This window comes from Monodon monoceros, unplaced genomic scaffold (genome assembly GCF_005190385.1).
Source record: "Monodon monoceros isolate NGI ecotype Baffin Bay Population unplaced genomic scaffold, NGI_Narwhal_1 Super_Scaffold_15, whole genome shotgun sequence".
NCBI classification, from domain to species: Eukaryota; Metazoa; Chordata; class Mammalia; order Artiodactyla; family Monodontidae; genus Monodon; species Monodon monoceros.
This window is the reverse complement of record NW_021703771.1, coordinates 22,430,823-22,456,336: the sequence shown is the minus strand read 5'-3', so window position 1 is coordinate 22,456,336 and position 25,514 is coordinate 22,430,823. Positions and strand designations below refer to the sequence as shown.

The following is a 25,514-nucleotide window of genomic DNA, read 5'->3' as shown; positions in this document are numbered from 1 at the left end:
ATCTCAGCTTCCCCATTTGCATAATGAGCATCACTGTACTCCTCCTAAGACTATTTTGAGAATTGCATAAGATAAAATATGTGATGCGTGGCATGTAGTTAGCATTCAGTAATCAATAACTATTATAAATAGTTTAATAATCCTGTCGATACATACTTTATTAAATGTATTTTATGATGTTTAGAATTTCAGCTTAAAAAATGAAAACCAGTCTCTTAAGAAAAATATCTCAGCACTTATCAAAACTGCCAGAGTGGAAATAAACCGCAAAGATGAAGAAATAAATAATCTTCACCAAAGGTATGATTGAGGGATATGGATCTGTTTGTAAATTACATGGGTATTGATAGGTGGAATATTTTTGACTTTGGAAAGCTAATGAAAATCATGCATTTTATTAAATATTTAAGGTTTTACTGAAAGTAAGTGACTAATATTCTAATGGTATATTATCGTAATGATACCTATATGATTATTAATAGAATATTGCCACATACCTCTCTGAATATATTCAGTTTTGTAATACACTGGGATCTTGCTCTGATATCCTTTGGTCCTGAGAAGATGGTGGTGTATGTCATGGGTTCTTCTAGGCGCCCATCAAATTACTAAAATATCAGGAGGATGTCTGTGTCATATACTGTTAACAGACAACCCTTAAAAATCTGTCATTATTTATTTATTTTGGCTGCACCGGGTCTTAGTTGCGGCACATGGGATCTTTTTAGTTGCGGCATGCGGACTTCTTAGTTGTGGCATGTGGGCTTCTTAGTTGAGGCATGTGGACTCTTAGTTGTGGCATGCATGTGGGATCTAGTTCCCTGACCAGGGATCGAACCTGGGCTCCCTGCGTTGGGAGGGTAGAGTCTTACGCACTGGGCCACCAGTGAAGTCCCTCAATTATATGTTCTTTTCCCTCTTAAATGGATTTTCTACTTAATTTCTCTCTCTCCCTCTTTTGGTTAGGGGCAGTATTTGGCTCCAGAGAATTTCATATCTCTCCTCCCCTTGATAGTCAAACCTCCAAAACAGTTATCTAAACATGCTGTCTCCATTTCTCCACTTCCCGTTTCTACACATTCTTGAACCCATTCTACTCTGACCTCTTCCTCCAAAACAGCTGTGACTACCACTAAATTCATCAAATAGTTTGACTTCTCATTTTAACTTGTCTTTATACACTATTTGACATAGTTGACCCTCTTTTCTTGAAATAGTTTCTCCCTTGGGGTTTCATGATTCTTAGTTTTCTTTGTAACTTGAGATTTATTTTTCTGTACTTGGCTAAGTTGGAATTCCTTAAAGCTCAACACTATGTCCTTTCCTTTCTCTATCAATATTTTCTTATGATGTAATCTTACTTACACTAGTCAGTTCCATTTATATGTAGATACTACCTCACATCTGTACAAAATTTTCAAAATTACCTCATCCACAACAGAATTTAAGATTGAACCCCTTCCATAGTTCCTAGCTCAGTGGATTCCCCATCATTTATTCAGCTGTGCAAGCTAGAGTGACTGAGGGGTGGAATGGCCATTTAATGTATTGCCCAAACCAGGGTACTTTTGAGAGTAGAAGGAGGGGCTATTAATAATTACACTGACATTGCTTGGCAAACTGGGACATATAGTCACCCTGCATAGGGGTCATCATTGACACTTAGCTCTTGGTCATCCTTCAGATCCAAATTCATTACCATGTCCTTTTGATTTTTGTCTTTATGATCTCTCAAGTTGTTCATTTCTCTTCCATTTCTACCATTGTTGCTGCCCATCACCTCTCATCTGAACTGGCAGTAGTCTTTGTGCTCAGAACTCTGCATCCGCTCTTGCTCTTTCCAGCCTGTGATTTCTCATTTCTCGACATTAAAGCCACGGGATGCTTTGTAAAGCACAACTCTGGACGTCTGTCACAGAACCACCCCGTCCCACCCACCCCCCATTTTTTTTAAATGATCTATTTATTTATTTATTTTTGGCTGCACCGAGCAGCTTGCAGGATCGTAGTTCCCCCACCAGGGATTGAACCCAGACCTCAGGAATGAAATGAGAAGCTGGGGAAAGCTTCTCATCCTAACCACTGGACCATCAGGGAATTCCCCCACCCATTTTCTTTCTTTTTTTTTTTTTTTGTGGTACGCGGGCCTCCTCACTGCTGTGGCCTCTCCTGCTGCGGAGCACAGGCTGCGGACACGCAGGCCCAGCGGCCATGGCTTACAGGCCCAGCCGCTCCGCGGCATGTGGGATCCTCCCAGACCGGGGCACAAACCCGTGTCCCCTGCATCGGCAGGCGGACTCCCAACCACTGCGCCACCAGGGAAGCCCCCCCACCCCTTTTCTTGATTAAAACACATCAGTGGCTTCTCATCGATCTTAGGATAAAAGATCATAAATCTTAACTTGGTCCACAGAGCTCTTCACAATATGGTCCCAAACTACTTTTCAGGCCTTGTCTTCAGTGTCTGCCTTTGCCTAGGTATCATAGCTCTAGTGCATCTCCTGCATTCTTTCAGTTTGTTGGGTGTACCATGAGCTCTGAGTTGCATGAACTGTTTCCACTCCCTGAAATGCTCCTCTCCTCCACCTGCTAAATACCTACTTATCTTCAGGTCTCGGCATAAGCATCCTTTTCATGTGGGACATTTGTCTGTTCTCACTGACTAGGTCAGATCTCTTTTTTGTAGCTTCATTTACACTTGCAGTTTAAAAAATCATGAATGGGATCACTTAATTAGTGTTCTCTTCCACTAAACTGTAAACTTCATGGGAGCAGGAACCATGTCTTTGTGTCCTCACCATTTATTGAGTATCTACCATGTGCAATAAATGTTTAAAGAGTGAAAGAAGATAATCCTATGTGTGGACCATATGATATGCATTTTAGGCCTTTTGAAAATAAAGATGGTTGTGTATGTTTACTAATCTAAATCCCACAAGGTGCAACATGTATAAGATTGATTCCTGAACTGTTGAGGAAATTTTATATATATTTGAATCTTTTAGGGGAGGGGTATAATGTTTGAATAGAGTGAAAATTCAGAGAAACTGGGTGAATAAATGATGTGTTATTTCATTAGATTGTTATATGTGGTTATACTGATACATTATCTAATAAACATTCTGTCAAATATTTGCACTTTTTATTTGTGAGCTTCAACTAGTACTCTAATGGTAAATGTTTATCATTTTGCTGAAAGTTCATTTTTAATAGAAAAAATGGAAATATTGATATAAGATAAAAATTTTAAAGTGTAAATTCTGGAAAGTGTTTAATGTGGAGGTTTATTTTAAAATAAAACCTTTGGGACTTCCCTGGCGGTCCTGTGGTTAAGACTCCATGCTTCCACTGCAGGGGCACGGGTTCCATCCCTGGTCGGGGAACTAGAATCCCGCATGTTACATGGCGCGGCCAAATAACAACAAAAAATAAAACAAAACTTTTGATAGTATTTTATTTAGTGTGGAGTTACGTTAAATGTGTATTACGAGCTCTGTGGGCTAGAACTATCTTTTAGCACCTTACATTTTAATAAGTCTGACGTATGTTATACGTGTGCCTGCTTTGTTGAATGTGGGTCCTTTGTTGGATAAATTTATTGAAGACATCTTCTCCCATTCTGTGACTTATCTGTCACTCTCTTTATTGTCTTGTGAGGAATAAAAGTTCTAAATTTTAGTGAAATTCAATCAGTTTTTTTTTTTTTTATGGTTAATGCTTTTTGTGTTCACATTTTCCGAGTTGTCTCAAAGGTATTTCCTCATGTTTATTTTTTTGAGTTTATTTATTAGTTTACTAGGACTGCCATAACAGAGTACCACAAACTGGGTGGCCTAAATAACAGAAATTTATTGTCTCACAGTTATGGAGGCCAGAAGTCCAAGATCAAGGTGTCAGTATGATTGATGCCTTCTGCGGGCTGTGTGATGGGTCTGTTCCAGGCCTCTCCTTGGCTTGTAGCTGGTTGCCTTCTTCTGTGTCTCTTCATAAAGTCTTTCCTCTATACATATCTCTGTCCAAATTTCCCTTTTTTATAAGGACACTAGTCATATTGGATAAGGGTCCACCCTAATGACCTCACTTTAACTTGATTATCTCCAAAGACCCTGTCTCCAAATAAGGTCACTAGTTTGAGGTACTGGGGATTAAATTTTGAGGAGACGCAGTTCAGCCCGTAACAAGATCCACATAAGGTCTACACAGTGCCTTAAGTTGTATGTATCCTGTGTCCTCTTGTTTTATAAAAATCTTCCCTTATTCCTGAGACGATGTTCTCTACACATTTAGTACTGATTAGGCATAGATTTATGGAAATTCAGGGAAGTTATATAAGTTCAGGAAGATGGCTGTATTATTACAAAAAGCTAAAATGAGCTATTTACATTTTATTTTTAGGAAAATTGCCAGTTTTCTGAAAACCTTAGGAGTTATTTCAAACAATAAATACATACCATTCCTCTAGGAAAGGATCACAATTCTCTATTCCTTTTTCTTTTTGCACAGTATGTAACACTTTAAGATGGCTATTGACGCTTTGGCTTTTACTGTGGGGTTGTATGTGAAACAGAAAACTAGGATAGGGAGCTACATAGAGTTGTATTTTGATCGTCTCTGTTCTCCAGCAAGATTTCACTTTCCCTTATGTTTCAGTTGGGCTAGAGTGAAGGCAAGAAAATAATGTCATTCGTTCTAAAAGAAGTGAATTTGTGGTTAGTTTGAGAGTTGTGCACCTGTAGTGAAGGAAATCTGAAAGACATTGGCAAATGCTGGGATAGAACTGAGAGGTCCTCCAGGCTTTGAGCAAAGCAAGTGAAAGAGAGTTCCTTGTTTTAAAAACTGGCTCATTTAGTTGGAAGTTGGTAAATTCTTACTACTCATTCTTTTATACAAAGTAAAATTAGTTTTGCCAGTATGCGGGCCCCCCAGTTTTAAAGTGTATCACATGTGATTAAACCTTGGGTTAATAAAAAGGAATTAACTTTGTTTTTTTGGTGTTAATTTCTATTTCTCAATAGATTGTCTGAGTTTCCACATTTTCGAAATACTCATAAAACTTCAAGGACACCGGATATAGTTAAAACAAAAGGTCTTAAATCCAGATCTCTCCATTTGGATGATTGTTCAAAGACTGATCACAGAGTGAAAAGTGATGTTTCTAAAGATGTACATTATAGCACTTCACTGCCATACCTCGAAAAGGAAGGAAAATCACATTCTGAAAAAAAGGGCACTTCACATTTGCCTACATCTGTTGAAAAACACTCCACCAATGGCATTTGGTCACGTTCCCATTATCAGGTTGGTGAGGGTAGTTCCAATGAGGATCACAGAAGAGGAAGGAAAGATAGTAGACATAGCCAGTACTGCAGAGGGACTGACAGAATACGAAAAGACTTGAACACTAGCTGTGGTGATGGTGAACCGAGGAACATAGAGGCCAGTCAGAGGCTACAAGGACGTCCTGAGAAATACAGTAAAGGTGAACCAAAGGCTGAAAGCAAAAATTCAAAGTTTAAAAGTAACACAGATTTGGATTATAAAAATGAACGCAGTAGCTCTTCTTGGGAGAAAGAAAGCTCTAGAGACAGGTCACACACTCGACTAGAATCTCAAAGTGACAAAAAACTCGAAAGACAAAGTGAAAGATCACAAAATATAAATAGAAAAGAACTTAAATCACAAGACAAAGAAGAAAGGAAAGTTGACCAAAAACCTAAGTCAGTAGTAAAAGACCAGGATCATTGGAAAAGATCTGAACGAGCATTGCTTCCTTATTCCAAGAAGGAACTAGCAAAATCTTCTCATAATTCAAGTAAATACCATCCAGAAGAGAGAAGAGGCCGGGAAGATTGTAAAAGAGACAGGGCTGTAAGTAATCATAGTTTTCAAGAAGGAAGATGTCCGTCCTCTCTTTCAACCAGTAGAACTCACAAACATGTTGACTCTAAGGAAGTTGATGCTGTGCACCAATGGGAAAATGCACCTTTAAGGGTAGAAAGGCATAGAACTGAAGATAAGCGGAAAAGAGAACAAGAGGGCAAAGAAGAAAATAAGCATATGAGAAATGAAAAAAGAGTACCTGCAGAACATCTGCAGAAGACAAACAGAGAGACTAAGAAAACCGCTACAGATTTAAAGAGACAGAATGAGGCAAAAAATGATAACGGTGAAGTCTCTAATAATGATGTTTCTGAAGGAGTGGATGATAAAGAGCCAGCAGTTAAAACTGAGAATGGTTCAAATGAAACACAAAACAAAGACTTAAAGTTAAGCTTTATGGAAAAATTGAACTTAACTCTTTCTCCTGCTAAAAAGCAGCCTGTTTCTCAGGAAAATCAGCATAAAATAACCGATACTCCCAAATCTAGTGACATATGTGATTTGGAGTCCTTGGTGCAGGCTAAAACTGTGACATGTATTCCCTCTGTCAGTGAACATATCACAGAGGAAACCAAATCAGAGTTATTGGAACCAAAGGATGCTCTTACAGCAGCATCTGAACCCAGGACCAGTGTTTCAGAAAGGAAAATAGAAGAAGAAAATAGTTTGTTCATTAAATCTGTTGCGAATACTGTGCATTGTGATATGTCCATTTGTGGCACAGAGGTTTCCTTCTCAGCATCTGTGGAAATGCAACAAACAGAATCCTTGTTTCCATCATCAACAGAAATGGAACAGACCATTAATGGTGCCAGGGCAGCAGTTCCTGTGGTAACGGACACAGTACAAACAAATGTTTCTCAAAACTTTGGTTTGGAATTGGATACCAAAAGAAAGGATGACTTAATTTCTTGTAGTATTTCTGAAGATACAGAAATGAAGGAGGCTTTTTCAACCAAAGTGACCGAATCCAATGAATGCATTTTGCAGCCTTCAATTGAAGAAGCTGTCATTTTGCCAACAGTCCTTTCAGAAGATGGTAAACCAAACCTTGAGCCTTCTCTTGTAGATGCACCACTGGTTGAGAGTAAGTCTTGTCACTTGGAGCCTTGCTTACCTAAAGAGACTCCAGAATCTTCACTTCAGCAGACTGAGTTAACGGACCACAGAATGGACATTGGTGAAGCAAACTCAGTATATCACGACGATGAAAACTCAGTTCTGAGCATTGACCTTAATCAGCTGAGACCTATTCCAGAAGCCATCAGTCCTCTGAATAGTCCCATGAGACCTGTAGCAAAAGTTCTTAGACTGGAAAGCCCATCTCGAGTTCCATTATATAATAACAGTCATAAAGGTAATAGTTTATATTATCTCCTATAACTTATATTTTTGTGAGAGTGTAGCATATGTCAGCAGGATGAATCAGTGCTTTTAATTTATTTATTGATATTTATTTTTTAAATTTTTATTGGCATATAGTTGATTTACAGTGTTGTGTTAGTTTTAGGTGTGCAGCAAAGTGAATCAGTTATACATATACACATATCCATTCTTTTTTTTTTAGATTTTTTTCCTGTATAGGCCATTACAGAGTATTGAGTAGAGTTCCCTGTGCTGTACAGCAGGTTCTTATTTGTTATCTATTTTATATATAGTAGTGTGTATATGTCAATCCCAGCCTTCCAATTTATTCCTCCCTGCCCTATCCCCTGGTAACCATAAGTTTGTTTTCAACATCTGTGACTCTACTTTTCTTTTGTAAATAAATTCATTTGTACCCTTTTTTTTAGATTCCACATATAAGTGATATCATATGATATTTGTCTTTCCGTGTCTGACTTAACTTCACTCGGTATGACAGTCTCTAGGTCCATCCATGTTGCTGCAAATGGCATTATTTTGTTAGTGCTTTTTATTTGATAATTATTATTCAGACCTTTGTTGTTACCTAGAAATGTACATCGAGCCTTTAGTCTAGATTTAGGTAATTCTTACTTATACAACAAAAGGGAATGGTAGAACAGATTGTCTCAAATACTCCTTGCTTGCTTTCAGGTATATTTTTGTTGTCCAAAAGCCATCATCAAATGGCATATAGTAGATGATACTGCTAACATCAAGTGAAGAAACCTGAACAGTTGGTTGCTGTTTATCCAAATGACCAAACTCTATACTATCACTATTGTCAGGCACTTTCTGAGACCAGTAAAGACCATGACATGAGTACGTGTTAGAGTAATATAGTGTAAATAGTGTAAAAGCTGTTAAAATAATAAATTGCCTCAACATTTAATTTTTTGTTATAAATATTTAGTATGGAAATGTTAAATGACAAAGACTCAGTAGTCATGTGACTATAATATGCTTTTTTCTTCCACAGATGTGTTTCCACCAAATTTAGCTCATTCTGCCTCCAAGAGTCAGTCTGATCTCAATAAGGAAAATCAAAAGCCAATTTGCAAATCTGACAAATTTACAGAAGCAGACTCCCACAAGAATTCATCTTTAGATGAATTAGAAGAAGGAGAAATTATAAGCGACAGTGAAAAATCTGAACCACAAAAACGTTTTGACAAAAGTACCAACCCAAGAGCTTCTGCTGAAGTGCAGAACACAAGAACTAACCCAGGAAGTAGGAAAAGCACTGTGCATTTGGATAAAGACAATAGGAAGATATCTTCTATAAAAATCCATCAGACCAAAAGCAAATGGAATAAAAGACGAACTGAATCTAGCAGATCTTCAAAAACAGAGAAGAAAGATAGGTCAGTGGGCACTTCCAGCCTGGAAAAAATAGTGCCAATTATTGCTGCACCCTCTTCTGTCCGAGAGGTTGTGCACATGTTACGAATGATAAGAAAACATGTAAGGAAAAATTATATGAAATTCAAGGTAAAATTTTCATTAATACAATTTCATAGAATTATTGAGTCAGCAATTTTGAGTTTTACATCACTAATTAAACACCTTGACTTATCCAAAATCTCTAAGTCAGTGACTACTTTACAGAAGAATCTCTGTGATGTTATAGAATCCAAACTTAAGCAAGTTAAAAAGAATGGCATCGTGGATCGTTTATTTGAACAGCAGCTACCAGATATGAAAAAAAAATTGTGGAAATTTGTAGATGAACAACTTGATTACTTGTTTACAAAGCTTAAGAAAATCTTAGCAAAGTTTTGTGACTCCATAAACATTGGCAGTGACAGTGACGAAGGAAAACTTGAAAAGAGAAATAAAGAGAAAGCACAATATTCAAATTGTCAGAAGGGGAATGTAGGCAGCTCCAGCAAAGAAATGTTGAAGGAGAAACCCCCCAAATCAGAAGATTCTGGTTACTCTAAGTCTTTAGTAGGTTGTAAAAAATCGGAGGAAAAACATCAAGAGCAAAATAATTCCAGTATTAACAGAGTAAAGCACAACATTAAAAAAAGTACTAACACTTGCTTTGGTAATATTAAGAACCCTCAATTTCAAGAGGCGTCCTTGGAACCAAACTGCCCGAGCACCCCAAAGGCAGGAAAAATGGAAGGCAGCACCATAGAGGACTCACAGGCATCCCAGCACGCTGCTTTGAAGCCAGAACGCAGTTTTGAGATTCTTACTGAGCAGCAAGCATCTAGCCTTACTTTTAATTTAGTGAGTGATGCACAGATGGGAGAAATATTTAAAAGTTTGTTGCAAGGTTCTGATCTTTTGGACAACAGTGTTAACTGTAACGAAAAAAGTGAGTGGGAGTTAAAGACACCCGCGAAACAGATGCTAGAGACTCTTAAATGTGAATCTCTACCAGTTTGTACAACGGAAGAGCTCGTTTCAGGGGTGGTTTCTCCCTGTCCTAAGGTGATTAGTGATGATAATTGGTCATTATTGTCATCTGAGAAAGGTCCGTCTCTGTCTTCAGGGCTTTCATTGCCAGTTCATCCTGATGTGTTGGATGAAAGTTGTATGTTTGAAGTGTCCACTAACGTAGCTTTAAGTAAAGATAATGTATGTAGTTCAGAAAAGAGCAAGCCCTGTGTTTCCTCCATACTTCTTGAAGATCTAGCAGTCTCTTTAACAGTACCATCACCTCTGAAGTCAGATGGTCATCTCAGTTTCTTAAAGTCAGATGTTTCGTCTAATTCAACGCCTGAAGAAGTTATTAGTGCCCATTTTAGTGAAGATGCCTTACTTGAGGAAGAGGATGCATCTGAACAGGACATTCATTTAGCCCTGGAGTCTGATAATTCAAGCAGTAAATCAAGTTGTTCTTCATCATGGACAAGCCGGTCTATTGCTCCAGGCTTTCAGTACCACCCTAATCTACCCATGCACGCTGTCATAATGGAAAAGTCCAATGATCATTTCATTGTGAAAATACGCCGTGCGGCACCATCTACCTCCCCTAGTCATAAACAGAATATGGTGGCTGATGAATCTTTGCCAAGAGTGGAAAAGGAAGCTGATGAAACAGTGGAGAAAAAATATATTTCATGTCAGTACAGAGTTTTTAAATCTGTGGAGGAATTGAAAATTTCCAGTAAAAATGTTGATAGCAGTAAATCAGTTCATGAAGAACAGGACTGTATGATACAAACAGAGGTTCCCGATATATATGAATTTCTTAAAGATGCTTCAGGTAAAGTGGTTCATAGTACTGAAGTAGTTGAAGAATGTTTCAAGTTGCATCAAGTATGGGAACCAAGAGTACCTGAAAGCGTTGAAGAATTGCCTCCAATGGAAGAAATTCCACATTCTGTCGAGGATCATCTTCCAAACGCATATATAGACCTCACAAAAGATCCAGTCACCGAGACCAAAAAGTTGGGGGAATTCGTAGAAGTAACAGTTTTAAATATTGAGCAGTTGGGATGTTCTGGAAGCAGTGTGGATCAAAATGCTCCAGTATTAGACAATATGCAGCCTGATACTGTAGATGCTTTTATTGATTTGACACAAGATGTTTCAAGTGACAGTAAAAATGAAGGTAACTGTCCTGCTTTAGCTGTTGAAGACTTGGGGTGTCAGGTGATATGTGTAGATGAAGATAACTCAAAGGAAGAAAAGGTGCAAGTGGCAAACAGCCCTTTGGAATGCATTGTTGAGGAAGCCTGTATCGATTTAACCTCGGCATTTCCCAGTTCGGGTGAAGTGAAAAAGGTTGATTTAAAATCAGAGTTGGCATCAAATTCTGGTAGTTCAGAGTTGCCTGGGGCTTTGGATAATGCTCACAAAAAGAGGAAAAATCTTTCTGATCTAAATCCTTCTCAGAAAAAACAGAGAAAGGAAGCAGACTTAACCGGCAGGGAAAAGACCAAGAAAATTACCCAAGATTCTGGTGAGAATGGTGATGCTCACCGAAAGAAAGCCAGTAAGAAAAAGGCCCCTGTAGTAACTAAAGATCCCTCGTCATTAAAGGAAAGCCCAGGGACTAAGGATGCATCAGCAGCATCTGCCGCTTCTCTTACAAGCCTTTCTGCGAAGAATGTTATTAAAAAGAAGGGAGAAATTATAGTTTCGTGGACAAGGTAAGAATCTAATGAGACTGTTAAATCACCAGGAAATTTTAAGATACCAGCAATCTGTTCTGTCATGTCATCATAGTTTTATCCCATCTTAAAATAGGGAAAGTGATGACTTACTTCAAAAGTGGCCAAAGTTGGTAGAAGATACGTTCTAGGATACAACCCAGCTGTACTGTAGAACAGTCTAGAGCAGTGGCTCTTAGCCAGCGATGTGTACTAGCACCGTGGACAGAACTTTTCCTTATGTTTTTAACTTCACTTTTCAATGAAAAAGAAAAATCCTTTCATTTGTAAGGAGCCTGGTATACGCACATTTTAGAAAGGAGGAATGACAGGTGGTGAATAGGACAAAAAGTGTGGGTGTTTGTAATTTGAGTTTTCCCCCGAAATTAGAAGCTTCAAAAACAGGTTGTACTTTTGACTTTTATGTGAGATTTTTAAGAAATGCAGATTTAAAGACCCCATTTCGGATGTCAAGGTGACCACAGTTGGGAACCATTGAACCAGAGGTGCATGATCTCTAGTCCGGCTAGAGTGCATAATGAGAGAGAATGAATTTTGTTGAAATTGGTGATCAATTTTGTTTAAAACCTCAGTCCTCTATGCCTTCATTTCGGGTAACCTGCAGATGGTAAAATCTCAGAGACTATAATAACGCACATTGGTTCAGACCATGTAGAAAAAGCAGAGGTCTGGGGATTAGAAGATCTGGCTTCTTCTGTGTTACTTTTTGGTTCTTCTCACTTATCAGGTCTGTGATCACGTTTGGGCCCTAATTTTTAAAGTACTATACACACTACAAGTAGAATTTTTTAAAATCTTTTGTCACTAGAAACATACATTAGTATTTGTTTTAGAAAATTTGGGAAATATGTATGAAGTCAAAGATTAAAATCATCCATAATCTTATCTCTCAGAGATAACCATTGTCTGTATTTTAGTATACACACTTGTTCTTTTTTTATGGGTTTTAATAAAAATGTCAACTCTTATTGGTAGATAGTAAGGCAATGGAATTTTTGTTACCTTTCTGTTCGAACCTACAAAAGCTAAATAACATTTTTCCCCCTTCAGAAATGATGACCGGGAAATTTTATTGGAGTGTCAGAAAAAAGGGCCATCGTTGAAAACATTTTCTCAATTAGCTGCCAAGTTGAATAAAAATCCATATCAGGTAACTACCCCAGTTTTACATCTCTATAGTTTCACAGATGTTACTACTCTAAATATTTAGATTTGATTTTTAATGTGTTTAAAATATATAGCTATTTGTTAGCCAACTTCTTTAAAAGTATGGCTCTTTGGAGAATTCCCCAGTGTTCCAGTAGTTAGGACTCCATGCTTTCACTGCCGAGAGCACGGGTTCAGTCCCTGGTCGGGGAACTAAGATCCCACAAGCTGCGTGGTGCAGCCAAAAAAAAAAAAAAAAGACTGTTAAAAACTTGGTGATCGTGGAAGAAGTCTGAAACAATCCGAATTCTTTATTCTGTTGTTTTGCCATTTACTTATTTGATCTTGAGCAATTTTGTAATGATATTTGCCTGTTTAAGAAAGTTTGATATTGAAAAGTTAAACTAGCAATTACCTTTATTATGAAGATATTTTGTTTTTCTAACTATTACTTTACCTTTATAATTAAGGGTAACTTACTCTGTCTTTAGATGGTTTGTGAAAATATTCATCAAAGATAAAAAAATATATATTGAGATATTTATAATTAACCCTCATTTAACATTTTTCAGGTCTCAGAAAGATTCCAGCAGCTAATGAAGCTCTTTGAAAAGTCAAAATGCAGGTAGTTAATGGTTACACTACAGTAGGCTAGTAAAGTAAATGTTTGACACTGTACCTGTGCAGTTAATGGCCTGTTAGTCATTGAAGATGTGAGTGGTGGGTGAGAGACATCCAGTTGAGGTCCTGTTTCAGTCACAGGTTGGAGAATGGTTGCTCGTGCAGGCTTCTAAGGCACCTCATCCACAGGGGCGTGGTCAATGAAACCTGCTGCAGTTCAGATCAGCATCTCTCCTCAGCCTTCTGAGTGTTGATGAGTCTAAAGTGGGGGGAAATCCATTTGATGATTGATAATAAATTTTTATCGATGAGGAAAAACAAAACATTCTTGAGGGAATTCCCTGGTGGCCCAGCGGTTAGGACTCTGTGTTTCCACTGCCAGGGGCCTGGGTTCTGTCCCTGGTCGGGGAACTAAGATCTTGTGTGCTGCATGGCTCAGCCAAAAAAAGAAAAAAAAGGCAAGAAAACATTCTTGAATAGCATTATATTTCATAGCCAGTGAAATCTGTGCAGTCGTAATTTAACATATTTTACATTTTTAATTAGGAGTGCTAAAATACAAAACACATTTATAAACATGAAGTCCATTGTCATCTGAAGAGGTGACATGATTTACCACGTTACATTATTAATAATGTTCACAGACATGTTTCTTTAAGCCATTCTTATACGGGTTTATTAAGGCAATAATGTTTATCAGGTATTTCCTATAAGACCTGAGCCAATTGCTTAAATATTTTGGACTTTTATGTAAGGAAGACTGTAAAGATATTTAACATATCACTATTTTTCAGTTGATTTGTAGTCATAATTATTTGAATCCAGAATGCCCAACTTTAAATAAAACTAACTCTGAAGAAGAACCATATTTAGACATTGATCTCATTGTGAAGGGTTCTGAATACTTTTGAGTTATAAAAATCTGTTTCTAAACCCAGTGTAAATTACTGTCTTTAGATAATCTGTTAATTTCAGTATCCTCTCAAAGCAACTAGTTTGTTAATGAAATCTTCAAAAGATATTTAGTAGTGTACTCTGACATTAAAATTCTGTTTATATGATTCAGAATGTAAGATTGAATAATAAGGAATTTGAAGAAAAAGCTTATTCTAAAGAACCTTTAAAAAACAGTTTGATGCAAAAATGGCCTGTTTTCTTTTCAGATTCACTATGCTGTAAATTTTTCACTGCCTTTAGAAAATTAAACTGAGGTTTTTTTTGTTTTATTTGAACGTTATCTTAAAATATGACTTCCATTCTCTTGTTGAAGATAATGTTCCCTTCATGAACGAACTAACTTGTATCTGGAAATGACACTTATTAGTTTGAAATTTCCAAATTCCATTACAAATCTACAATCTTTTAATGGATTTGGTACTTGAGATTTTATTTGCTTGCATGATAGCACAAATAGTGAGTTATTTCATTCCTAGTTTGTTTTTTTTTTAATTTAATTTTATTTATTTTTTATACAGCAGGTTCTTATTATCTGTTTTATACATATTAGTGTATATATGTCAATCCCAATCCCTAGTTTGTTTCTTAACTGATTTTTTTTCCTTCAGGTACTATAGTCTCATTACATTCTTATCAAAATCAGAGTGTAAGGATAAAGTTACCAAACTGAGTCTATAAAAAGCTAGTTCTTTAACCACCAATATTTATTATCTAAGAGAACTCATTTAAAAGAACAACACTTTATGAGATGGTCGTATCAGAAAAATAGAATCATAACTTGAGCATTTTCTTACATTACAGATAAGTTGCTGAATTCCTTGGAGTCTTAATTGATATTGCAAACTACACAGAAGCTTGGAATTCTTCATGTTTTTAATGGGGAAGGAGAGGGCAGTTTTATGACATTTGATTACCAGATAATAATCTGCATTTGTCATAACTTGCTGACTCTTAATCTCGAGCCAGCATGTTCACCTTGTTCCTGACATCAGTCTGATTTGCTTATCTGTTATTGGTCATGATATTTATTTTTAAACAGGTTAGAACTTGTTATTAAGATAAAAGCAACAACAAAACAGTATTGAAACCTTAGTTTTGATATTTCAAAGAAATGACTTTCTTTCTAGATTTTTAAAAATAGTTTTGTAGAATTTTAAGCTTAACCATTATTTAGTTCGTTTCATCCATTTTTATTTGCTTTTCTAATTGCCTGTCCTCAATTTGGTAAATTGTAAAATAATTTAAATAGTGTATCTGTAAATATGTATAATTATAATGATGTAAAATACTTTGTGTTTGTGTGTGTATGTTTGGGTGTATACACACACATAAATGGCTGTACCTAGCCAAGGACTTTTCTATTTGTATAAAACTTTTTATATAAAGTTTGCTTTCTTTACCAGTAATGTATAAATAAAACCATGTAAAGTTCTGTTATATTTTGATTAGAATGTTCTTTTAACGTGCTTAGATAATAATTGAAACAAAAAAAACTGTAAAACTCCCAGAGAACATGGGGGCTATTTTGAAGTGGTTCTTGGTTAGGGTGTGGCTGACTGAATGCGTGGCTGGCTGAATGTGTTGGAGCAGATTAATTGGAGAAAACCAGTTGCCTTTGCCTGCTTTCTCACAGCAGGTAATGGTACAGCGAACAGTGCTGCAGGTGTCCTCACAGACAAAATCAGGGCAGCACAAAAACTCCTTTGGGGTGAAGATCTGGGAAAAACAGGTAAGGATTAACTAGCTATGCATTATTTATTCATCCCTCCCCCCTTCAGACTGGTGGTACTGATGGGTTACAATCTAGGCTTTGGACTCTGTGAAGTGACTTGAGGAAATTGCCATTTCTCCCACAGTGTCCAGTATCTGCAGGAGAAGCCCTGACCTGAAGGATTACTTGGTAGATAACGAACTGAAATAATGAACTGTGGTTTTGTAGTGCTGGGGCTGCCTAGAGGGCTGGCCCTCAGCCCTTCCCCAGTGCATTCTATCACTCAGGACCCTTACCACCAGGTGAATGAGTTCCCGAGCCAAAACAAAGTAGCAGCTAAGAGATACCACTGGTTTAAAAGAAAATAACCAGGATTACATAAGACCATAACAATCTAAGATAAAGCCAATAAACGTTAAAAGGAAAAAGAGAAGATTTTGGCAGTGTGGTACAAGAATCAGAACTAACCACGTAGAAATATTAAAAATATAATATTTAAAATAAATGTAATAAAATGGAATGAAAATAGAGTGGATACAGCTGATGCATGAATTAGTGAGTTGAAAAGTTGGATTGAGAAACTCTTCCAGAAGGCAGCAAAAAAAGGATAAATAGAAAATAAATGCAGATGTAAGTGGGATGAGGGACAGAAGTAGGATGTGCCAACATTCAAATAACAAATGAGGTCAGAAGAAGAAAAAATTTGAAGATTGAGAGGGCCATAGAGTGCCAAACAAGAAAGAAGAAAGTACCCACATCTAGACACATACTGAAATTAGGAGTATCAAGGATAACGAGAAAAATCTAAAGGTTTTTAAACAGTCAATCCTTGTATAAAGGAACAAGAATCATATTGACCTTACTCTTCAGAAGAGCAATGCTGGCTGTCAGGAAACAGTATTTTTAAGGTACTGGACCTAAAATTTTATATCCATTTAAATTGTTATTCAAATGTGAGGGTTTAATAAAAAACATTAATATTCATCACTCAAAGATCCGCAGTGTAAACATTTTTGGAGAGAATACTCAAAAAACAAGTGCAGGAAATATTTCAAGAACTAGGGGTGAGTGATCAGATACGTTGGTAAAGTGTGTACAGGCTGACCTCAGCGATACTGCAGGTTTGGTTCCAGACCACTGCAATAAGGCAAATATTGGAATAAAGAAAGTCGCGAAGTTTTTGGTTTCCACTTCTGCCCATAGGAGTTTATATCACTGGGTGTGAACAAGGTGGCATGGTGAATACGGGCACCATTGACGAGCCTTAAAGGCAGTGGCTGGTGAAGCTCTCACCCGGTGTGCATCTTTCTCTATCCTGAGACATTTATTCTCTCTAGGCTTTCTGTTCCCTTCTGTTTCTCTGAGTGTGTTTTGGGTCTCCTAGTGACTCCATAGATTCAGCATAACTTTCGGTGAGAGTAAAAGTAGGAACTTAAAAAAAAACACACAAACTTGTCTGTGGAGTGGTTCTCAGCCTTTAGTGTGCAGATATTTGCTCAGCCTTCGGGCCGGCTGGAATGAGGCAGTGGGTGTCTTTCCCACAGCTGTGTAGTGCTAATATTACTTACCTCATCAGTAACTTCCAGTTATTACTGTGAGGTTATGGAGAGTTGCCCACTCTGTGCCTCTGTCTTAAAGATATTCACCTACTTGCTAAAAGTCTTCAAGAGTGAAGTGATAAGATTGATTCATCTGCTGAAGACTTTAAAAAATCAGATACATGGTTCCATTTATTGTTTATATTCTAGTTTACACATTTATTTTCTTGAATAGGTAATACATTCACTGTTCAGTGAACCATATAAAAGTATCCATCTCACCTCTTCTCCAGTCACTGGGTTACCTTTCCTTGAGGCAACTGATATTAGGGGTTATTCTATGTATGCTTCTGAGTTGTTCTTTTCGTAAATGTATGATTTTTTTTTTTGGCGGTACGCGGGCCTCTCACTGCCGTGGCCACTCCCGCCGCTGAGCACAGGCTCCGGACGCGCAGGCCCAGCGGCCACGGCTCACGGGCCCAGCCGCTCCGCGGCACGTGGGGTCCTCCCGGACCGGGGCACGAACCCGTGTCCCCTGCAACGGCAGGCAGACTCCCAACCACTGCGCCACCAGGGAAGCCCTAAATGTATGATTTTAATGTTTTGGCTCTGGTAAAATGCATTAAACGTATTAATTACTTTGCAGCTGACTTTTAGGATTAAATGTCAAGGGCTTTCTTGGACAATGTACCCTATACTACACAGTTACACATATTAATACATTGTGTGTTTTCACCTCTAGTTAATTCTGGCAGTCAGTTTGTATTTGAGGCTAGTGTGCTGGGGTAGTAGAAATTTAACCTCTTTACCTGTCTACCTTTCATTATCATCCATTTTTTAAAATTAAATATGTGAAAATAGGATAGGCAGATGATACTTATGAAGTGTCAATAACTTTATGCACTTTCTGTATTTTATATGGAAAAGAGCAGGTTTAGAAATGTGCCTTGGAGCTGTGTTCTAGGGACACCCTTGCTGTCAACTTCTCTAAGGTGGCAGTTAGATTGTGTACTTGACATGTGACTAATGTAAGATGCTACAAGGCTGGGAGTTAGGAGATCTGGTCTCTGTCTGCATTGGGCAAATCATTTGACCTCTCTGAATTAAAACACTTTACGAAAATTTGATAGAGGTTTCTAAGGTTCTCACATTCTCTACTGGAAGAGAACATTTTCCTGAGCTGCCTGTTTCAGCCTAATAGAATATTGCTAGAACACATAACCTACAGACCAGGCACAGCCCCCTCTTGGTGGTCTAAAAATGCTTAATTTCTTTTTGAGCTATTTCTCCTTTCAGCCTGGCATGATTTGCAAGAGCACTTTGGGTTTGACTGTCACTGTTATTATTTGTTCCCATTTGGTGAGGCCAGACTCAACCCAGGCAGCTGTTGATGAAATTGGACATGACCCATTGATCTGTGACATCAGTCCCCAGAGCAATCAATTGACTGAAAGAAATGCACCCAAAGTCAAATCACCATTATCATCCACAAACGAAAAAGGAAAATTCTCATTCGTTTCACCTTTCATTTCCAAATATGATATACTAGGAGGGTCTCCAGCTTCATGCCAATTAGAAAAAAATATGACAAGAGAATTAAAAAGCACCAAAGGACATCTTGACCTCAGGGGAGGACTAGGTTAGACTCCATTGATCAAAGTTACTGCGCTTATTCTGCATTGGTCCCCACAGCCAGTGGGTCAGAGCTTTTACATCTGCAACCAGCAGTATTTCCACTAATTAGCCACACATGGTCCAACTTGAAGGTTCTTTGAGCCCAGTCATTAATTTTTTATCCACTCCTAAGGTAAGTTGTAAATATATGGTATCTCTTGTTTATAAGAAATATAGGAAATCCCTGTGGGGATACAAAGATAATATTTGGAATAAAATTCAGGAAAGGAGCACTGACTTTTTACACAGGAGATGCTAAATTAGTATTTGATAATAAAAGAAAATTCAAGAATATTTCTTGGACCTGTAGTTATTTAATAGTAAAAAACAGGTTTTTTTAGGAAACATAGGAATGCTTGTCTAAAGGATCTTGCTCTTGCATGCTAACATGCATGATTGTATTTCTGTTTCATGTATTTCTGTTTTTCGGTGTTCCTTTTCTTGCTATTTAAAAATTATAATTTACTAGTTTTAAAGCGAGAGTGGCAAAAAGAAGCATTAAATAGTTTAGGATTTCTAAACAGAGAATAAGTTGATAAAATGAGCTAGCTTTTTCACCTTGGGGTTTTTACAGAAAATAGCAGCTCTAGCTTTTTTTAAAGTGCTAATAAAGGAGTTCTTTTTTTAAATAAAGAATAATGGGCAGACAATTTTAAAGGAATAATTATGGGAAAGGACCTAAACTCTTTAAGAGAGGATAGAGCTTAGTAAATTATTGCTTCTGTTAATGAGGCAGAAGTCCACAATTTTTAAATCTGATTTTTTATTTGCATGTGCTAGAGATGACTACATTTTTAATTTTTGAATTACAAACAATTCACAAGTATATAGAGTAAAAATAGTCTCCTTAATACCTCTTCCAAACTCTGACAGGTACCTACTACTTTAAAATTTTTATTTAAAATATTGTTTATACATATGTATGTACATACAGCTATAAATTTACATAAATGTATATATTAGATAAAAATCAGTCATGCTTTCTTAGAAGAGTCTTTTTCCTTTTCCTTTTTCTTTTTTGCCTCTCCCTTTAAGCTCCACCCTCCACCCTCATGTTCTCCTACAGACCTCCAGTAACCTATATGAACTTCCTCATGTGTGCCCTTCTGTATTTTTTCTCTATACTTCTGTAGCCACATACACATGCATTTCCTATACATATGCATACACATATATGTATATTTATAGGATTTTATTTTACTCAGTGATCTATGGATGAATTAATTTGGGGAGAATTGTTGTCTTTATAAATTTTGAGTTTTCTAATCACTGAGCATGGTATATCCCACCATTAAATTTATTTATTTAAATAGTGGTATGTGTATGTGTAGTTAGCATTGTCAGCTATTCTCTTCTTGAAACTGTCCTGCTTTGGTTTCAGTGACATTGCCCTTAATGGTTTTCCCCCTCTTTCTCTTTGGCCATTTCTCATTTTCACCTGTAGACTTTTTTGTTGTTGTTGCGGTACGCGGGCCTCTCACTGTTGTGGCCTCTCCCGTTGCGGAGCACAGGCTCCGGACGTGCAGGCCCAGCGGCCATGGCTCACGGGTGCAGCCGCTCTGCGGCATGTGGGATCTTCCTGGACCGGGGCACGAACCCGTGTCCCCTGCATTGGCAAGCGGACTCTCAACCACTGCGCCACCAGGGAAGCCCCAATCTGTAGACTTTTTTTCCCCTGTGCTATTTTTCAAGGTTTTGTCATTGGCTTACTTTTTCTTCTTGTCCCTAAGTGGTTTCTACCTATTCAATGATTATTCACAAATGTTTATTTATCTCTAATTTGTAACTTTTGTTGTTGTTGTCTTCTGGACATCTCCACTTTTGCCATTCAGTTTTGTTGAGTAAAATCTGTAAGTTTTTTCCAATTATAATTTCTGGCATTAATGGGCTTCAAAAGCCACCTTCTACTTCAAGATATAAAATATGTTTTTACATTTCACTTTAATACTTTTATAGTTTAGTTTTTACATTTAATACTTGTATCCCATCTGGAATTTATTTTTGTGTTTGGAGATAAGTAGGGAAAATATAACAGTTCCATGTTTTTTTCTCTTGTATTTTTGAGTTGATATTCATTTGTTTTTTTTCACTGTCCATTTTATACGTTACTGGGCATCCTTGGTGACTAAGTACTGTGAGGGCTGGACCAGGTATACATTGTTGAATTCCCTGGCATCTAGCACAATGCCTATGTGATAGTAACATGTTAGTAAACGTTGTTGAATGAATGAATTGTGGACGGAGAGAATTGTTTCATTATCTGTTTTAACTTAATAACACTTATCCTGTTTTTTTTCTATGTCTTTGATACATGGAAGTCTTCCACATCTTAGAAGCCTTTAAGCTCTCAAATATTTTAACCTCATTGAACCTTGAAAAACATTTGGTTTTTTCAGGGTAAACCGAGTAACCTATTCATATCAGCTATGCCTTGATTCTTTCCCAGCACCCAAGCTTGCTAGAGAAGCAGTTTATATTTACTTTTCTTCTTTTTTTTTTGTTAGTTTGTTTTTGTTTGATTTGAATTTTATTTATTTTTTATACAGCAGGTCCTTATTAGTTACCTATTTTATACATATTAGTGTATACATGTCAATCCCATTCTCCCAGTTCATCCCACCACCACCACCACCACCCACTTTTCTTCTAAGTAAGCAGAGCTTCTGTGAAAACCTGCTGTTCCAGATGTGGCTTTGTAGATGTAATCATATGTCATTGCTGGTACTGTTTCTGAGCCTGCTTAATCTTTACTGCTACCCTGTGCCAGTTCCTGAGGGTTTATTTGGCTGAGTTCTGTTTTCTTTACTTGTACTTTCAGTCTTGCGGTGGGAACCATCGATGATACATAATGAGGATCTATTTTGTTTTTCTGTTGATGATTTTTCCAGTGATAGCGTCAAGGAACTGAGTCTTAAAAAGAGAAGACAATTCAATCCACTATTATTTATTGATACCTTAGTGTGCCAGACCAAAATGAAATAGAAAGTGTCCCTATCTGCAAAAAGAGTACCTTTTCAGGAAAGGTAACATAAGACAACTATCACAAAACTCATTTTAGGCACAGTACCAAGTGAGTGGTATAAACACTAGTGTTGTGTGAATTTAGGAATGGGAAAAATCACTCTGACTTGGGATGGCTGGGGAAAACTTCCTGGAGGAGTTGAGACTTATTTAAGATCATGTAGGATGTATGGTAAATATGGCTTCTCATATGTTAGAAAAATGAGCAAAATTGTGGAATGGAATGCATTGTACAAATATGATGGCCAATGAGTATACCAGAATGACAGGCAACTTTGTGTAGGAGAGAAGATGACAGGAAGGGAATTGGGTCAGATTGGGGAGGGTCGTTAGTGTTTTTCCCAAAACATATTCCTTAGAAATACCCTGTTTCAGCAAGCACAGGCCATAAATATTAGAGCTGGAAAATCCTTTGTAGTTTTGTTGACACGAAGAGAGGACCTGCTGTACTGATGAGCTCGTCTTTATATATTACATCCATGGATGCTGTTAACCTCAGTGTTTTCTGTATATTTCAGACATTAGTCCCTTACCATGGGGGACTGGAATTTATTGGGTGGCATCCTAGAGGAAGCTCACTCCCACTCAACCATGGTGGGGAAAATCTGGCTGACCATCCTCTTCGTTTTCCGGATGCTGATACTAGGTGTGGCTGCTGAAGATGTCTGGGATGATGAACAGTCAGCATTTGCCTGCAACACCCAGCAGCCAGGTTGCAACACTATCTGTTACGATGATGCTTTCCCTATCTCTTTGGTCAGGTTCTGGGTTTTACAGATCATCTTTGTGTCTTCTCCCTCTCTGGTATATATGGGCCATGCACTTTATAGCCTCAGGGCCTTTGAAAAGGAGAGGCAGAGGAAAAAGTCACAGCTTAGAGCCCAGATGGAGAATCCAGAGCTTGAACTGGAGGAGCAGCAAAACATAGATAGAGAACTGAGGAAGTTGGAGGAGCAGAAGAAGATCCAAAAAGTCCCTCTGAAAGGATGTCTTCTGCGTACTTATGTCTTACACATCCTGACCAGATCTGTGCTGGAAGTAGGGTTCATGATAGGCCAATATATGCTCTATGGGTTTCAAGTGCACCCCCTTTACAAATGTACTCAACCTCCTTGCCCCAATGCAGTGGATTGCTTTGTGTCCAGGCCCACAGAGAAGACCATTTTCATGCTCTTTATGCACAGCATTGCAGCCATCTCTTTGTCCCTCAACATACTGGAAATATTTCATCTGGGGGTCAGGAAAATCATGAGGGCACTTTATGACAAATCCGGCGGTGAGGGCATTGAGGACGAAAGGGGACCTCCATTTCATTTGAAAAAATATTCAGCGGCCCAGCAGTGTATGAATTGCTCTCCTTTCCCTGAAGGAGTCTCTACTTCAAGCCAGCAATCAACAGCAAGTCTTCCGAGTCAATGTGCCGAATTCTAAAACCATGTGGCACATCCCACAGCCCAGGCAACTTGAGGTAGACCCTTGCTGTAGTAAGAAAGACTGGGCTAAGGCGGATCAGCACAGAGGACAGCTCCATGTCCACAGCCCGTGTCCCTGGGATGATGGTGCTAGAATTCAGCACTCAGCACAGCAACCAGACCGTTCTTCCTTTGGCTTGCAGACTACAACACCCCAGTCCTGGCTGGGTACCACGATGGCTCCTAGACATTGTCCATCACGTACAACAGGACCCTGGGAGCAGTCCCGGGACCTGCAACCCTCAGGGGAGCCTCTCACAGATTTACACAGTCACTGCAGACACAGCGATGGCAGCATGAGAGAGAGCAGAGTCCAGACAGACAGATCTTGCATGGGCAGTCGCGAGGCCAGCTTTCTGTCCAGATTGCTGTCTGAAAAGGGACAGCTGTACAGTGACTCAGTAAGCTCCAGTTCTCAAAACAGCTTTTGCCTGGACTTTCCGCACCAGGAAAACAGCCCCTCACTTCTGCCTTCAGCCACTGGGCATAGAACATCAATGGTAAGTAAAGACAGACAGCCTGACTGATCATGGAACTTTCACAAGAGGTGTTCCACTTTGGTTACTTCTTAGCCTTCTGTTTCCTCCTTCTTTGTGTATATATGTGTGTGTTGAGAGAGAGGGAAAGGAGGAGAGAGAGGTTAATTTATGGAGAGTTAAATTCATTCATTTAACACATTCAGTTGAATTTAATTCGTAAAATAAACTTATTGAAAACTTTTTATCAATTAGTCTTATAAGTGCTGGGTATATAAATGAATAAAATATCATGTGTACCATCAAAGGGCTCAGAGTCTGGATGGGAAATTAGGTAAACATATAAATGATCCGGTGTAAGGTGCCATGTTAGAGGGAGTGGTGTGCAAAGGAGGGAGAAGTCAATTCTTTCTGGATGGGTCAGGAAAAGCTTTATAGTTGAAGCTACTTTTGAACTGAGTCTTGAAAGATGTGGTGAGTTTCTCCAGACCTGGGAGGACTGGGGTACATGGAAGGAGGCTGTCCCAGTACAAGGAGAACACAGACAAAGGCTGAGAGGTGTGACATAGCAGGGCTGTCTGGGGAGCCATGTGTGTCTGGAGCACAGACTAGCAGGAGGGCTTCAGAGAGAGGGAAAGTTGGAGAAGGGGGCATGGAGGCCTTGCAGGGAGGCAGTGGAGAACCCATAGAGGATGTACAGCAGAGGAGTGACTGGATCAGAGGTGCACTTTAGACAGCTCTTTGTATCAGAGTGTGGAAAATGGATCAGAGGAGGGATCATTTGTAACCTTGAGTTGCCCTTGTCTCACTAAGGAAGGAGGGTGTGCTCCATTGTTTTAATAGCTCTGGCATTTAAAAGTCATATACAAATATTTGTTGATATATTTCACAAAGACGAAGATCAATATTGTTTTGATAATTCTGTTCTCTGAAAAGCCACTGTGGAATAAACATTCCCTGGCCATTGTAAGACATAATGGATATTTACTGTGGATTCTTCTCAATTCTGAAAAAAAAAAAAAAAGGAAGAGAATGACACATGTTTTACGTACTGCTCCTAACAACTTTTTTCCATTAAAAGGAAAAATCCCCCAAGTTAATAGGGGAACTTCCCAATTGAGTTCACTTGGTTGAACTCACACTCTTGCTTTTTCCTTTGCTTCATTCTTTGTGTTAATAATGATTGAACCCTTCTACCCTAGTTTCGTATCTCCCATGAGTGAGATATTTTGTTACTGCGCTAACGCCATACCTTGAGGAGGAATCATCATACCTAGATTTTTCCTAAAATGCCTTTTTTCAAACTTATACTCATTTCTTGTCAGTGACCAGCTGTCTTCTCAGGAGATTACGTGTAAGATTATTATATGGCTGCTTGGAACCCTATGCCAAACTATAGCAGGGTTCTCAACTCTGGCTTGAGTTAGAGTCATCTGGAGCTTTAAAAAAATCTCCATGCCCAGGACCTATCCACTTCCAATCAA

General features: G+C 38.2%; 2 protein-coding genes across 4 annotated transcripts in view; both read left to right on the top strand.

Annotated features, from left to right (window-relative positions):
• The window catches only part of CASP8AP2 (caspase 8 associated protein 2), a 39,750-nt gene extending 24,536 nt beyond the window's left edge, over positions 1-15,214 (top strand). Inside the window, exons 6-11 of one of the 3 annotated variants that reach the window (XM_029223812.1) lie at positions 185-300; positions 5,016-7,237; positions 8,264-11,393; positions 12,465-12,564; positions 13,133-13,185; positions 14,940-15,214. In XM_029223812.1, coding sequence (XP_029079645.1) covers positions 185-300; positions 5,016-7,237; positions 8,264-11,393; positions 12,465-12,564; positions 13,133-13,185; positions 14,940-14,943 — 5,625 coding nt within the window. In that variant the 3' untranslated portion in view covers positions 14,944-15,214. Of the gene's footprint in view, positions 1-184; positions 301-5,015; positions 7,238-8,263; positions 11,394-12,464; positions 12,836-13,132; positions 14,186-14,939 lie in introns of those variants that run through there. The other 2 variants (XM_029223811.1, XM_029223810.1) reach the window with 2 other exon arrangements.
• A 484-nt stretch (positions 15,215-15,698) lies between these two features.
• On the top strand, positions 15,699-25,273 carry GJA10 (gap junction protein alpha 10). Its single transcript, XM_029223813.1, is given in 5 exon segments — positions 15,699-15,867; positions 22,601-23,458; positions 23,460-24,060; positions 24,063-24,126; positions 24,129-25,273. Coding segments are annotated over 4 exon segments (1,632 nt in total). The 5' UTR covers positions 15,699-15,867; positions 22,601-22,616; the 3' UTR covers positions 24,254-25,273.
• The last annotated feature ends 241 nt before the right edge of the window (positions 25,274-25,514 follow it).